Source organism: Malaclemys terrapin, chromosome 8 (genome assembly GCF_027887155.1).
Source record: "Malaclemys terrapin pileata isolate rMalTer1 chromosome 8, rMalTer1.hap1, whole genome shotgun sequence".
In the NCBI taxonomy this organism is placed as follows: Eukaryota; Metazoa; Chordata; order Testudines; family Emydidae; genus Malaclemys; species Malaclemys terrapin.
In genome coordinates, this window is record NC_071512.1 from 49,470,502 (window position 1) to 49,487,548 (window position 17,047).

Here is a 17,047-nt window from a genome sequence, read left to right on the forward strand (position 1 = left end):
GGGTTTTTTCCAAAGAGCAAATCAGTATCAATGTCTGTGGCAAACAGTTCCACTGTGCTCCAGCTCTCCCAGCCACCCTGTTAGAGTAGTGCTGTCATACAGTACCCCCAAAATGCTCTGGGAGACCCCACCACCGCCTCAGACTCAGTCTCTTCAGCACCAAGCTTTTTATCATTCCTCCTGATCCCTGCCCTCCTCCTCCCTTCTCTATCCCTAATGACAATGCCACTGTCCCTCCTGCCTCCTACTAGTCCCGGAGTCTCAGGGGAATGTTTGCCAGCTCCAGCTGCCCAACTGGAATGGCCTTGAAGCTCTGACCCACTTTGTCAAACATAAAGACTTTGTTGATTTTGCCGCTGAAGACGTGGATGATGTTTGAGATCTTCACATTGGCATCGTGGATGGCCTTGCACAGATGCAAGGTATTGGCGCTTTCGTCAAACTGCAGGTTCACAAAGACAATTGTGACCGGCCGAAGCTCAGATAAATATTCTAGAGGTTGGTTGTCGTCAGTCTGAAAGAGAAGAGCCATATGTACTCAACAGTCCGTATTCCTGGTGAGCGGGAAGCATTCACTACTTCATATACCCCTCCTCCAGCTGGGCTGACTCTGCTCTCAGATACAGGTGCTAACTCCACGAGGGCAAAGATGTTTGATCAGCTATTGCCATAGGAAGGAGGGGGCCTCCATCAATGCGAAGCACTCTCCAGTCTCAGGACGATGATCCTTTCAGCACAGGACTGGGGAAATGAGGCCTGGCACCAAGGGGATAAAGGGGGAGATAGCTGAGCAGAGCCTGTCAATGTGACTTTGCTACAACCCAGGTCTCCCATAAACTTTAAAATTTTAAACAGAACAAAGGAAAAACTTTTTCATACACCTTACGATTAGCCTGTGGAACACATTGCCTGCAGTCAAGAACTCGGCAGATTTCAAAAAATTATGACAACATCCAGTGTTATAATAGTAAGGATTTTTTTAAATAAAACCCAATAGTTTTGGAAGGGATCTAATCCCTCGTGCCTCAGGTCATAAACCAAGGGAGGGGGAAGGAAAAAACTTTCCATGTGGACAAGTTGATCCACAACCACCCACTGCAGGGTTTCTTGTATTTTCCTCTGTAGTATCAGGAGAACCTCAGAAAAATTCTAGCTGTGTAAAGCACAGACCGTCAAGCCAAAAAATAAAATTCTGTGAAGTTACTGCAGTACCTTCTTCAGAATGTTTCTCATCACATACTTCCGGAGGGACTTCTCCAGCTCATCATTAGGAGACAATGTGGAGGTTGCTCTGAGGATACCTAGGGGAGGAAATTCAATGCTTTCAATAGCAGAAGGAAGACTTGTGGTTAAACCGTAGGGTTTTATTCCTGGCTTTGCTCAAGGGCAGACTTTTACCAGTAGGGACTGGACAGTGCCTGGATGGGGTTGGAGATTCTTGTCTAAACTTGCGGTTTAACCACAAGTCTTCCTTCTGCTATTTCACTTACAATCTTGAAAATGCAAATCACAGTTCCATAGGCACCGAGTTTCTAATCTGCCGGGGGGAGTTCCCCCCGGCTCCCTGCAGGCCCCGCCCCCACTCCACCCTTTCCCCCAAGGCCCCAGCTCTGCCCTGCTACTTCCCACCCCTGCTCTGCCCCACCCCGCCTCTTCCCTGCCCCTTCCCACCCCTTCTCTGCCCAGTTCCATCTCTCCCCCAAGCACACTGCACCCTTTCTCCTCCTCCCTCTCCCCCAGTGCCTCCTGACACAGCGAAACAGCTGATCCGTGGTAGGCGCTGGGAGGGAGGGGGAGGCGCTGATCGGTGGGGCCCACCGGTGGGCAGAAGGGACTGGGGGGAGGGGGGGGTTCTGGTAGGGGGGCTGCCAGTGGGTGCTCAGCACCCACCATTTTTTTCCCGTGGGTGCGCCAGCCTCAGAGCACCCGCAGAGTCGGTGCCTATGTTGGTGTGCTTATATCAGCACCACTGAAAGCTTGCTCACCCAGAAAGACTGTAGGCACTGAGCAGGGTTCCCTATAGTGTCTCTTCTTGCCAGCCAGGGGTCTCCATAGAGCTGACACAGAAAGTAGGGAGAGGGTCTCTTCTCCTCCACAGTCAGTGTAGCCCTTGCTGGTGTCCAGACAGGTTGAAGCCAGCAGGGGGGAGAAGGAGTTGAAATGCAGCTGGCTGCCTCGGGATTTTGGTGGCAGGGAATGGAGGAGGACACAGGAACTCAAAGGGGTACAGGGCAGGGGCCCCCATGTGCAGTCCATTCACCCTCTCACATTTACACTGACGGAAAACAAAGGAATCTCAGCCTGCCGTCTCCCTGGGGTCAACACAGTAGAAGGAAGAGGCACTCACTGTTACTTTCACCCGTGGGGTAGTGCTGTAGGTATTCAGTACATTTCCAGAAGAACTCGTCGAACTCAATCTCAGAGATGTTCTTTATGTATCTAGCCTAAAGGCACATAGAATTAAAGGCGTCTGTCAGCTTCCACAAGCCTAGTGCAGAATTATTTAATAAAACGCATTCCCATCCTTTACTGTCACCTCCATCATCAACCTCCCTGTCAACTGGATGGAGGACACAGCAGTAATCAGAAAAGATTTTTTGGCTGGAGCAAAACAAGTGACGACGCTCCCAATGAATGCAACAAAAAGATTCTGCAGCCTCCAAAGCTGGGGTGAAAAGCCTTCCAATTCCATAATCTTTCTCCTGCTGGGTATCTGTGTGTAAGCGGGGGAATGGTCCCGCTATTGTGGGGAACTTTCCTGGCTTCTGCACTACCCCGGTGAAGAGGGCTAGCGAAAGGATCCGAGTCCTCGCTCCCACTTCCTTTACCCAGAGGCCTCCCTGCCCTTGAGGACTCCCCTTCCACTCTCCTGTCTGGCAGAGTCCTCATAAACCCCGACAAGGCTGGGCCCAGGATTCCTGGGGGGCTCGACCCCCAACCCTGAGGTGGTCACCCAGGACAGGGGCTAGGGTGTCCCCACTCCGGGGTACTCTCTCTGCACTGGGCACCACCCTGACCCACTGATCATTTCATACAATTTAAAGCAAATACAAGTTGTTTAATTAACAATTAATTTTAAAAAAAGAATAAGGAAAAATGGGAAAGGTTAGAGGAAAACACATCACCCTGCTCTGTGGCAGGGAACATTACAACCAGTGTCTCTGGAACGTCAGGGCAGTTTAGTCTGTTCCTTGTAGGTCCCAGGCCTGCTTCTCAGGCCCTGTCTGTGCTGCAGAGACGCTGCGGGTTGGACACTTGCTCCGGTGGTGGCCACACGCTCTCAGGCTCTAGGTGGCAGGACCCTTTTTCCCAGCGTCGCCCCTGCCCGGTCGGGGTTATGGTCCCCCTGCAAGTCTGGCCTGCAAGGCCTCTTGGCTGAGGCGTCTCCCTGTGCTGGGCCCACTGCCCAGGGTCTCCCTCACTCTCCCCAGCTGCTCACCGCACTCGGACTGCACATGGCTTCCGGACTGCCCCAGCCCCAGCTCTGGACTGCTCCAGCCTCAGCTCCAGCTCCGGACTGCTCCAGCCCCAGCTCCAGCTCCACTCTGCCTCAGCACGGCTGCTGCTGCTGCTCTGCCTTCAGCTCCCTGGGCTGCTTCTCTGGCCTCTCTGGCTCTGGTTGCTGCAGCTCTGCCCCCAGCACAGCTCTGCTCTGCAGGCTGCTTCTGTGACTCTGCTCCCAGCTCTGACCTGCTCCCTGGCTGCTTGTCTGGCCCCTCTGCCTCTGATTGCTACAGCTCTGTTCCCAGGGCAGCGCTGCTCTCTCTGGGCTGTGCTCTGGCTTTGGGGCTGCAGCTCTGCTTCCAGCAGTTTAGCTCGGGCCCCTGCTCTCTCCTTAGCTCGGCCCCACTCTGTCTGACTCAGGCCATTCCAGTTCACACGGAGGACGGGACCCACCCTGGCCTCCTGACTCTCTGATTAGCCTGCCCACCCTGTCAATCAGGCTGATCTGGAGCATTGGCCTCTCCCCATTGCCCCTGGGGACTGTCAGTCTCAGGCTCCTGATTTGCCATCGACCCTTCCCTTTTTAGTGCTGGGAGCTAGCAACCAAACACCCCCACTGAATGTTAGTAAGGGGGCAACAGTCCCCTTACATGTGCAAGCCCCCAATCCTGCAAATGCTTACATATGTGCTTAACTTTAAGCACCTGATTGGCCCCACTGATTTCAATGGGCTTACTCAGATGCAGGTGCAGAACTGAAGCCCAGCTTCTTCTCATGACACCTGTCACTGAACTATCTCAGTGCCTCCAGAAAGATACTAACTAAAATCACAATAGGCCCACGGTCTGATTCTCCTCCCCATTCTCACAGCTGCTCTCCAAGAACTGATGCAACGTGTAAGAGGGGGGTGCTCAAAATAACTGGTGGGCTGCAGGTAGCAATGCTCCCACTTCCACTCCCTGGCAGGTTGGTCGTATTTTCAGAGTTCAAAGCGGGGACACCAGGATTGGCGAGGGGGATGGATCAGGGAATTGGGTGTTATCCTGTCAGGATGAGTACTTGGGGCCTTTTACAGGAAAAGGCAGGGCAAGTGAGAACAGTATTTACCCTTCTGTGACCCCTTTCTTGTTCTCTCCTAGCCCTAATATCTCCCATTCCAATCTAGCTGTACCCTACCACACCCCGACCACCCCCTCCACAGTCACTGATTCACCCACACCCTCAACCGACTCCATCAACCTTCCCACCCAACTCTTCCCTCAGCTCCCCACCTGCTGAGAAACACGCCCGACAAACATACCCTTTCCCCCAGGCTGAGATCCTCCCTCTTCCTAACAGACCTCCACAGCTCAGGCCCACACCCTCAGCTCTGAGCCCTGGCCACCAGACAGCCCCAGGCTCAGAATGCCCCCACACATCCCTCCAGGTCTAGCAAATCCATCCCCAGGCTCCAAAATCTTCCCCCTCCTACCTGACACCCATCACCACCAATCTCAGATGCCCCACAGGTCGGAACCCTGCCCCCTGCTCAGAAAGCTCTGGTATTCGCTGCTCTGCACCTCCTCCCTCTGCCACTTGCATCCCTTCTCTTGCAGAGACTCTTGCAGGGGCTGGAGGCTGCAGGGAGCATGGGTAAAGAGCCCCATACTCTGGCTCTGTGGCTCTGTCCCCTGCACTACAACAGCTACACTACCCAGTTCTGAGATCACTGGTGGGGCTTACCCCCCTTATTCCCTAACGACCAGCCACTCCTGGCAAGAGGAAGCCAAAGTTAAGTCCACAATCTACTATGCCTTCTTACTTCATCACCACTTTCAACTTTTGCATCACCATCCCTCTCGGCCCCCTTTGCCCAGCTGGTCCATTGGATACAGGTCCAATAACAGATATACACACAAGCATACGTGTGAGGTTGCATCCAGCAGAAGACAATGGGGCACGTAAACACACTCCAACCTAGATAACAAAGCAATACACACGCCACTGGTTATGAACAATTGTTGCACGCTCCACATTGCCCACCTTAACAGATCTTTGATCTTTAATTGTTTCTATTTCTATCATGTTCTTGTTACAGAGTTCCCAGCATTTCGGCGATAGAATAACCTCGCTTGCTTTTGCTAGGTTTTGGGCCAACCGAACTTCATCCACTGCTCGGCCAATTACCAGAAAATATTGGTGCTTATTGTCTCCAACAACAACTTTGGAGATGTGACCTGCAGATAGCCCTGACAAGAGAAACAAGATTGTTATGGAGGGCATTTTTACTTTACCATTTGTAATATATGTATCTCAATTATCTTAGAAGTGGATTTTGGAGGCCAACCTATTTTTGGGGGGGTGGGAGGTTTGGATCAGTTCTTGACAATATGTGATATTTATTCCAGGAATCTGAGGATTTCTAGAACAACACTCTCCAATGAATTAAACAGCATGTCAGTTAATAAATAATAATAATGCACACATAATTATAAGGGTCACACGGTAGCATCTGTTTATATCTGAAGAAGAAAGCTGTGTGCTGTAATCTTGGACTCCCATTCAGACAATATCTGGATCTATGAGAATTGTAACAAGTTGTGTTACTCTCTGTGACGTTGCAGTCTATATGGTTTTATAAAAATATGTTAATGAGTGAATATAATTTAATTGGAATATGCTTCATGCAAAAGGTCTCTTGTAAGGTATCATTACAAAGCTTATAATCTACTGAGTGTGATCATTCTATTTGTATAAATTTACCACTCTTGTATCTGAAACTAGAAATATGAAATATAACTCTGAGGGCCTATTGTAATTATGTAAAGTATGGGCCATTAATGGTGGTTTGGAATCTTGATGACTCCCATTAACCAGGACAATTGTCTGCAGATGGCTGTGTTTTACCTGTAAGTCTTCCTGTATACGTGTGTGCTGGCAAGTGGGCAATGAAGTCTTGCAGTGACATGTGATCATGTCACCTGAACTGGAATCCATCTTTAACCTGGTGTCTTTCCATTGAGAAGGAGGGGGTGGGACCCAAAGAGGGACAAAGGATTCCCACCTTATGCAAAAGATATATAAAGGGGTGGAACAGAACAAAGTGGAGGAGCCATCATGAAGAATCCCCTAGCTACCACCTGAGCTGAAATAAGAGCTGTACCAGGAGAAAGAATTGTGCCCAGGCCTGGAAAGTGTCCAGTCTGAGGAAAAAACTTACTGAAGCATCTCTAAGGGTGAGATTATCTGTATTCAGTTTGATTAGACATAGATTTGCACATTTTATTTTATTTTGCTTGGTGACTTTGTTCTGTCTGTTACTACTTGGAGCCACTTAAATCCTACTTTTTGTATTTAATAAAATCACTTTTACTTATGAATTAACTCAGAGTATGTATTAATACCTGGGGGAGGAAATGACTGTGCATATCTCTCTATCAGTGTTATAGAGGGCGAACAATTTATGAGTTTACCCTGCTTAAGCTTTATACAGGGTAAAACGAATTTATTTGGGTTTAGACCCCATTGGGAGTTGGGCATCTGAGTGTTAAAGACAGGAACACTTCTGTTAGCTGCCTTCAGGTAAACCTGCAGCTTTGGGGCAAGTAATTCAGATCCTGGGTCTTTGTTGGAGCAGACAGGAGTGTCTGGCTCAGCAAGACAGGGTGCTGGGATCCCGAGTTGGCAGGGAAAGCAGGGGTAGAGGTAGTCTTGGCACATCGGGTGGCAGCTCCCAAGGGGGTTTCTGTGATCCAACCCGTCACACTCTCAAATTGGGCTTGTCAGCCATAGGTGGATTCATCAGACACTGACTAGACCTCTTATGCGTACACCATGATCCAGTGGATCAACAATTGCCTATTATTATACCTGATCATAAGTTTCCACAAAGTTCACCTCTTTGCCAATGAGTAATTTATTTCAAATATGGAGCATAATGTTTACACTCTTCTCATTTAAAATAATTGTTCCCATGCTTTTTTCTTCACAGACAGATAACTCAAAAACAACTGGAGCTTGGTACTTGGCATGTAGCAAGTGCCCACTGAGGCATACCTTCATGAACAAGTTTGAGAAACATTGGCTGGATAGCAATAAAGTGATATGCAATTCAATAATCCCTTCTGAACCTGCTCAGTGCAGCATCTACTAAGACTTTGAGTTGAACTCAGTAAAAAGCACTCTCTCATTTGGGACATCGCTGTACATTCTGTCTGTGTGGTCTAACCAGGGGGCTAGTAAGCAGAAGGATTTTGCTCTCAGTCTGCTGCTGCTGGGAGTTTGCATGAAGGGAGCTTGTAAATGTCTGCTTGAAAACACACACAGAAAAAACATCCAGATGTAATCTAAAACTCCCCAGCTTAATATAAGGAAATGGCAAAAGAGCAAGTTCCTGAAGATCCCAAACTGAGGTGGCTTTATATTCCTTTGCCAAACAGAAAGGAACAGAGGTACTGTGAAGGCACTTCCCACAACCCTAATGGCTAGCAACTTCCTGTTGCTTTCCATGGATGTGAAATACTCAGAAGTAGAGCTGGTAAATAAAGGGGGTACTCTTTCCACTGACAATTTCAATTCAAACAAAAAAGAAATAATTTTCATCTAAATTTTCCATTAAAATTTTTGATTTTCAGCAGAAATTCAAATGCTGAACTACTTTGGCTGAAAACAAAACAAAAAAATTGATTTGGAAATACTGCCACTTTATTTATGGGAGTTGTAGTTCTGATGCCTCAAGCTCCCATTATTCTCTATAGGTTGGGCTCTCTAGTTTGACTACTAGTACCAGAGGGGTAGCCGTGTTAGTCTGGATCTGTAAAAAGCAACAGAGAGTCCTGTGGCACCTTTAAGACTAACAGATGTGTTGGAGCATAAGCTTTCGTGGGTGAATACCCACTTTGTCAGACGCAAGATCTGACGAAGTGGGTATTCACCCACGAAAGCTTATGGTCCAATACATCCGTTAGTCTTAAAGGTGCCACAGGACTCTCTGTTAGTTTAACTTCATCACCCATGATGCTTCTTAATGTCCTCTCTTAGTGAGGGGAAGTGGTTAATAATCGGAGGAGTCTTTGTTCATTGTGTACAATGGGAGATGTAATCCAGCTAGGGAGGACATTAGATGACCAAAATACAATTCCCATGAGGCACTGTAGCAGGATTTCTAAATCGAAATATTTCAGTTTTCAGCTGTTTGGGGTTTTTTAATGGAAAATTGAAATTTTCCATGGAAAACCGACACTCTTCATAACAAAAATTGCTTAGTAGAAAACCCAATTTTCCGTTGAAAAACAGTTTTGATGGAATTTTGTCCATGAGTCCTAGTCAGAAGCTATTCAGAGACAGTCATAGCTCTGTAAAAATAAACTAGGTTCAGTCAGCACCGATGAAAGGTGCCAGACTGGCACCAATAAATTGTAGTTGTTTATTCACATAATAGATACAGAATGACCAGCTCTAGGACCAACTGCCCCAAACTGCCTCCCTAAGGAACTTCAGTAGTTTGATCCCCAAGGCCCATTCAGTCCTTGGCTTCTCCGATGAGACTGTTGTTTCTGAATGTAAGGATGGTTTACGTGTCACAGATATATGTCTGCTATGAACTAAAACGAGACCTGCAATGCATTTCACATGAGCCAGCAAGCAATCAGATAGGAACGAGTCTTGGTCACCACTTCCACAGGCTCAATTTGAACCAGCAGCTTAGAGGTGAAATGCTCTTTATTCCAGTCCCCAAAAGACTCTCTTCTCTGACCAGAAATACATTTTCCCTACCATAGAAGGGGCTTTTCCCATGCAGCTGCCGAAAAGGATGCAACTGATCAGATCACTGAGCAATTAACATCTTTTACAGACTCCTGGCACACTAGAAATTGAACAACCTTTGGGCAGGGTGTTTCTCAGCGGCATATCTTGGGAGCAAGGGGAGTGGGGGCTCATGTGACTGTCCACTCAGGAAGCAGAATTGCTTACTGGTTAGGGCAAGGAACTGACAGTGAGGAGTCCTGAATGCTCATCCCATCTCCACCACCAACTCACTGTGTGACCTGGGGCAAGATATTTCATCTCCATTTGCCTCTGCTTCCCCCCCTGCACAATGGGGCAAATGCTTCCTATTCACTTTTTAAAGTGCTTTGGGAATGTGCTCTCTAGTGACTGCAAAGTATTGTTATTCCACTAGTAGCCATAGTACCTATCTTCACTTGGAGCTTCAGACCCACTTCACTTTCACGAACCCCATACCCTTCCTGGATCCTCAGGCTACATTTCAGCACCAGTGTAATGATATCGCTCAGCCGGCTTCGTTGCACTTTCCACAATGCTAGCAGTGCATCCCCTGGGGAAGCCAGTGTGACAGAGACTTATGGGATACATGCTCTTCTTGTTTCTAAAGTGCTGACAAAGCCACTTGGCTTTTCAGCAAGCCACAGCAGATCTACCTGTACCTGCCCAGCACTCTGACCCACAGAGAGATTGCTCACTAACCACCCCAAACTCCTTAGCAGCTCCTGGCTGTGAACACACCAACCCCTCTATGCTTCTAGCAGCTGTTGGTTATGACTACCTCTTCCCACTCAGGGTATGTCTACACTATGAAATTAGGTCGAATTTATAGAAGCCGGTTTTATAGAAATCGGTTGTATACAGCTGATTGTGTGTGTCCCCACATAAAATGCTCTAAGTGCATTAAGTCGGCGGACCGTGTCCACAGTACCGAGGCTAGCGTCGACTTCCAGAGTGTTGCACTATGGGTAGCTATCCCACAGTTCCCGCAGTCTCCGCTGCCCATTGGAATTCTGGGTTGAGATCCCAATGCCTGAATGATGCAAAACAGTTTCGCGGGGGGTTCTGGGTACATGTCATCAGGCCCCTCCCCCTCCGTCAGAGCAACAGCATACAATCGATTCGCACCTTTTTTCCTGGGTTACCTGTGCCGACAACATACCACGCCAAGCATGGAGCCCGCTCAGCTCAGCTCACCGCCACCATATGTCCTCTGGGTGCCGGCAGACGTGGTACTGCATTGCTACACAGCAGCAGCTAATTGCCTTTTGGCAGTAGACGGTGCAGTATGACTGGTAGCCTTCATCGGCGATCTGGGTGCTGGCAGATGTAGGGCTGTCAGACGTGGGGCTGCACTGCTACACAGCAGCAGCCCCTTGCCTTTTGGCAGTAGATGGTGTATTACGACTGGTATCCGTTGTCATCATACTGCAGTTCGATCAGATGATGGCTGAAAAGCCGAATGTCCCCCAGTCATATTCTGCTGCCTTCCCAATGATGATGGCGGCTATCAGTCGTAGTATGCTATTTTCTGCCAAGCGCCCAGTATTTTCTGCCAAGCACCCAGAAGATGCTGAGGGCTATCAGTCATGCTGCACCGTCGGCTGCCAGCTTAAGATGTAAAAAATAGATTTGTTCTGTATTCATTTGCTTCCCCCTCCCTCCGTGAAATCAACGGCCTGCTAAACCCAGGGTTTTGAGTTCAATCTTTGGGGGGGCCATGCTGTGTGATAGTTGTTTGTGTTTCTCCCTGATGCACAGCCACCTTTGTTGATTTTAATTCCCTGTACCTGTACGCCATGTCGTCACTCGCCCCTCCCTCCCTCCCTCAGACAATAGTTTCGCGCCTTTTTTTAGACCAGACGCCATAGCACTGGGATCATGGAGCCCGCTCAGATCACCACAGCAATTATAAGCACTATGAACACTACGCACATTGTCCTGGAGTATATGCAGAGCCAGGACATGCCAAAGCAAAACCAGGACCAGCCGATGAGGCGATTGCAGCGCGGCGACGAGAGTGATGAGAAAATTGACATGCACATAGACCTCTCACAAAGTACAGGCCCCAGCAACGTGCAAATCATGGTGTTACTGGGGAAGGTTCATGCCATGGAACGCCCATTCTGGGCCTGGGAAACAAGCACAGACTGGTGGGACCGCACCGTGTTGCAGGTGTGGGACGATTCCCAGTGGCTGTGAAACTTTCGCATGCATAAGGGCACTTTCATGGAACTTTGTGACTTGCTTTCCCCTGCCCTGAAGCGCCAGAATACCAGTATGAGAGCAGCCCTCACAGTTGAGAAGTGAGTGGCGATAGCCCTGTGGAAGCTTGCAACACCAGACAGCTACCGGTCAGTCGGGAATCAATTTGGAGTGGGCAAATCTACTGTGGGGGCTGCTGTGATCCAAGTAGCCAACGCAATCAAAGACCTGGTGATATCAAGGGTAGTGACTCTGGGAAACGTGCAGGCCATAGTGGATGGCTTTGCTGCAATGGGATTCCCAAACTGTGGTGGGGCGATAGACAGAACCCATATCCCTATCTTGTCACCGGAGCACCAAGCCACCGAGTACCTAAACCGCAAGGGGTACTTTTCAATGCTGCTGCAAGCCCTGGTGGATCACAAGGGATGTTTCACCAACATCAACATGGGACGGCCAGGAAAGGTACATGATGCTCGCGTCTTCAGGCACTCTGGTCTGTTTCGAAAGCTAGAGGAAGGGACTTTCTTCCCGGACCAGAAAATAACCGTTGGGGATGTTGAAATGCCTATCGTGATCCTTGGGGACCCAGCCTACCCCTTAATGCCATGGCTCATGAAGCCGTACACAGGCAGCCTGGACCTGTTCAACTATAGGCTGAGCAAGTGCCGAATGGTGGTGGAATGTGCATTTGGATGTTTAAAAGCGCGCTGGAACAGCTTACTGACTCGCTCAGACCTCAGCGAAAAGAATATTCCCATTGTTATTGCTGCTTGCTGTGCGCTCCACAATATCTGTGAGAGTAAGGGGGAGACATTTATGGCGGGGTGGGAGGTTGAGGCAAATCGCCTGGCCACTGATTACGCGCAGCCAGATACCAGGGCGGTTAGAATAGCACAGCAGGGTGCGGTGCACATCAGAGAAGCTTTGAAAACAAGTTTTGTGACTGGCCAGGCTACGGTGTGAAACTTCTGTTTGTTTCTCCTTGATGAACCCTCCGCCCCCCACCACCCGGTTCACTCTACTTCCCTGTAAACCAAACACCCCACTCTCCCCTCCCCGCTTTGAGCACCGCTTGCAGAGGCAATAAAGTCATTGTTACTTCCCATTCATGCATTCTTTATTAATTCATCACACAACTAGGGGGATAATTGCCAAGGTAGCCCGGGATGGGTGGGGGAGGAGGGAAGGAAAAGGACACAGTGCAGTTTAAAACTTTAACTCTTATTGAAGGCCAGCCTTCTGACGCTCAGGCAATCATCTGGGGTGGAGTGACTGGGTGGCCGGAGGCCCCCGCACCGTGTTCTTGGGCGTCTGGGTGAGGAGGCTATGGAACTTGGGGAGGAGGGCTGTTGGTTACACAGGGGCTGTAGCGGCAGTCTCTGCTCCTGCTGCCTTTCCTGCAGCTCAACCATACGCTGGAGCATATCAGTTTGATGCTCCAGCAGCCGGAGCATCGACTCTTGCCTTCTGTCTGCAAGCTGACGCCACCTATCATCTTCAGCCCGCCACTTGCTCTGTTCATCCCGCGATTCAGCCCGCCACCTCTCCTCTCATTCATATTGTGCTTTTCTGTAGTCTGACATTGACTGCCTCCACGCATTCTGCTGTGCTCTGGCAGCGTGGGAGGACATCTGGAGCTCCGAGAACATATCATCCCGAGTCCGCCGTTTTCTCCTTCTAATCTTCGCTAGCCTCTGTGAAGGAGAAACATTTGCAGCTGGTGGAGGAGAAGGGAGAGGTGGTTAAAAAAAGACATTTTAGAGAACAATGGGTACACTCTTTTACGTTAAATTTTGCTGTTCACATTACACAGCACATGTGCTTTCATTACAAGGTCGCATTTTTCCTCTTATATTGAGGGCCTGCCGGTTTGGTGTGAGAGATCACTCACACAGTGCCAGGCAACAGATTTCGGCTTGCAGGCAGCCATGGTAAGCCACAGTCTTTTGGCTTTTTTAACCTTCTTAACATGTGGGAATGGTTTCAAACAGTAGCGCCCTCATTTCCCATACCAAGCACCCCTTGGGTTGGCCATTTAAAATGGGTTTGCAATGTAAAAGGAGGGGCTGCGGTTTCCGGGTTAACATACAGCACAAACCCAACTACCCCACCCACACACCCAATTCTCTGGGATGATCACTTCACTCCTCCCTGCTACTGCGTGGCTAACAGCGGGGAACATTTCTGTTCAGCCAAGCAGGAACGGGCACCTCTGAATGTCCCCTTAATAAAGTCACCCCATTTCAACCAGGTGACCGTGAATGATATCACTCTCCTGAGGATAAGAAAGAGAGATAAGGAATGGATGTTGTCTGCATGCCAGCAAACATTGGGACCATATGTTGCCATGCTTTGTTATGCAATGATTCCAGACTACGTGCTACTGGCCTGGCATGGTAAAGTGTCCTACCATGGCGGACGGGATAAGGCAGCCCTCCCCAGAAACCTTTTGCAAAGGCTTTGGAAGTGGAGTACATGAAGGAGAGCTTTCTGGAGATGTCCCTGGAGGATTTCCGCTCCATCCCCATACACGTTAACAGACTTTTCCAGTAGCGGTACTGGCCGCGATTGCTAAGGCAAATTAATCATTAATCCTTAAACATGCTTGCTTTTAAACCATGTGTAATATTTACAAAGGTACACTCACCAGAGGTCCCCTGTGTGCCCTCAGGGTCTGGGAGCACACCTTGGGTGAGTTCGGGGCTTACTGGTTTCAGGTCTAGGGTGATAAACATATCCTGGCTGTTGGGGAAACCGGTTTCTCCGCTTCCTTACTGCTGTGAGCTATCTATATTATCTTCATTCTCATCTTCCTCGTACCCCGAACCCGCTTCCCTGTTGCGTGTTTCTCCATTGACGGAGTCATAGCACACGGTTGGGGTCGTGGTGGCTGCACCCCCTAGCATGGCATGCAGCTCCGCGTAGAAGCAGCATGTTTGCAGCTCTGTCCCGGACCTTCTGTTTGCCTCTCTGGCTTTGTGGTAGGCTTGCCTTAGCTTCTTAATTTTCACGCGGCACTGCTGTGCGTCCCTGTTATGGCCTCTGTCCTTCATGGCCTTGGAGACCTTTTCTAATATTTTGCCATTTCGTTTACTGCTACAGAGTTCAGCTAGCACTGATTCATCTCCCCATATGGTGAGCAGATCCCGTACCTCCCATTCAGTCCGTGATGGAGCTCTTTTGCGATCCTGGGACTCCATCATGGTTACCTGTGCTGATGAGCTCTGCATGGTCACCTGTGCTCTCCTCGCTGGGCAAACAGGAAATGAAATTCAAAAGTTCGCGGGGCTTTTCCTGTCTATCTGGTCAATGCATCTGAGTTGAGAGTGCTGTCCAGAGTGGTCAGAATGAAGCACTGTAGGATAGCTCCCGGAGGCCAATAACATCGAATTCCGTCCACACTACCCCAATTCCGACCCACAAAGGCCAATTTTAGCGCTAATCCCCTCGTTGGAGGTGGAGTAAAGAAACCGGTTTAAAGGGCCCTTTAAGTCGAAAAAAAGGGCTTCGTCATGTGAACGTGTCCAGGCTTAATTCGAATTAACGCTGCTAAATTCGACCTAAACTCGTAGTGTAGACCAGGCCTCAGTAATGCCCTGCAGCTGCTTTTTACAAGTAAACCTTCCTTCCCGGTGATCCCTTATAACCACTGACGGCAAGTGTCCCTTCCCCATCAGTGACCCCTTGCAGTGGCTTGCTGCATGTTCCCCTCCCCTCTCCCACACACACAAACCTGTGTCCACTGGCTAAGGTACATCTAAGGCTTTGCACCTCCTATCGCCCTTGGGCAACTGCTAGCACAGTCATTCAGGCCGAGATCCCCAAAGGTATTTAGTATCAGGGAGGTAGTCTGTTAGTCTGTATCCACAAAAACAACAAGGAGTCGGGGGGCACCTTAAAGACTAAACAGATTTATTTGGGCATAAGATTTCGTGGGTAAAAAAGGCACATCTTTAGATGCATGGAGTGAAGAAGTATATCCATGCATCTGAAGAAGTGGGGGGTTTTACCCATGAAAGCTTATGCACAAATAAAGGTATTTGGGTGCCTAACTTCCGTCTGAGCTCAGTTCTAAAGGAAGCACCAGCCAGGATTTCTCAATCAGACACAGAGGAAGGGGAATCGGGGTTGTTTCTAACTGAAAGATATAGTGTAAATTCTTGCTTCTTCTAAATCATAGATCAGCCCTGTGGGAATAGGAGCCAGAGGGACGGGTACAATAGAACAAGAAAAGGGAGTTGGCTAGTTTGAATGCCGCCACTGTCCAGAGCCTCACAAGTCAAATGACAACGGGAGAGTAGGCCGCTCTACCCCACCCCAGTGCTTCCTCCTTAGATATCACAAGCTATTAAATACCTGCAAAGTTCAAGATATTGCCTCCATAAATCAGCATCTCTGCAGCAAGAGAAAAGGCGAGAGAAGTTACACACAGCTCTTGTCAAAGAAAATCATGGAACAAATTGTTCTGTCGATCGGGGGATGGGCATGTGTGTGTGTGTGTGTGTGTGTGTGTGTGTGTGTGTGTGTGTGTGTGTTTGTGCATGCACACATTGAGAGGGCATATTTTGCAGAGTAGGTATGACTGAGTTAGCAAGATGGTGTATGCTTGAGCATGTCATCACAACAAAGCTCCCAGCTGCTGAGGGCTCAGAACAAAAATCAGGGAGTTAAACTCCATCTCAAAAGCCACCATAAGGAGGCAGAGCACAGTGTTTCTATGGCAACTAGAAATATCCCTTCCCAGACCGACCTCTTCTCCCAACCCTTCAAATCCCCTACTGCTCAGTTCTCAAAATGTCGCGTCCAACAGGGAGGGCCCCAGAGACAACCTGAGAAGCACTGCTCCATGGGAAGTTTTGAAGCAAGTTCTCAAAAGCAATGTGACAGCAGGAGATAAGGAAGGATGATCCAGTGGTTAGGGAGCTAAGCCAGAGACTCTGGCGACCTGGATTTGGTTCCCTGCTCCATCAGTGACTACAGGTGTGACGTTGGGCAAATCACCTGGCCTCTCCATGCCTGGGTTCCTTATCCATAACATGAATAATAGCACTCCCCTACCTCACTTCCTCACAGGGGTGTTGGAGGCCCTGGCTTGCTACACAGTAATTTGCCATGTAGACAAGCCTTTAGGCACACAAATCCCATTGATTTTAAATGGAAGTTGGACACCTAACTTCCTTGGGCCCTTCTGAAAATCCCACCCTTAATAATCTCTCTACCTACCTGAAATGTCTGCAAAAAGCAATACTCCACCAAAACTCTCAATGAAAGGCACCTCCTGGGAGAAATCGCCATATACGATGAGATCGGGGACATGAGCTGCTACTTTCCCAATTGTAGTGCTGTCACTTGGCTTTCTTTGCTCCATTTTGGCAATGAATGTAATCTGCTGCCCAGGGTCCTGCAACACTGATGGATAATTCAATATATGATCCTTCCATTCAGGGAAGGAGGTGACTCCCACTAGCCTGCCATAACCGTGATCACTCTTGTGATGATCAGACAGCAGCCCCATCAAGGACAGGTCACAATTCACTGACGGAAGGGTCTCAGCCAGTAACATTCTCTGTATATCACAGTCTACGTAGCTACAGTTGCTAGGTGAGACAAGCTTCCTTCATTAATGTATTTT

General features: G+C 48.9%; 1 protein-coding gene across 1 annotated transcript in view; it reads right to left on the reverse strand.

The window, feature by feature from the left end:
* LOC128841939 (adenylate cyclase type 10-like) overlaps positions 1–16,783 on the reverse strand; it is a 69,059-nt gene extending 52,276 nt beyond the window's left edge. The window contains exons 1-7 of the mRNA XM_054037481.1: positions 16,639–16,783; positions 15,772–15,810; positions 9,617–9,760; positions 5,467–5,672; positions 2,354–2,444; positions 1,213–1,301; positions 323–514 (exon numbers count right to left, since the gene is read on the reverse strand). Of these exons, the coding sequence (XP_053893456.1) occupies positions 323–514; positions 1,213–1,301; positions 2,354–2,444; positions 5,467–5,672; positions 9,617–9,760; positions 15,772–15,810; positions 16,639–16,783 (906 nt within the window). The remainder of the gene's footprint in view (positions 1–322; positions 515–1,212; positions 1,302–2,353; positions 2,445–5,466; positions 5,673–9,616; positions 9,761–15,771; positions 15,811–16,638) is intronic.
* Positions 16,784–17,047: the final 264 nt, after the last annotated feature.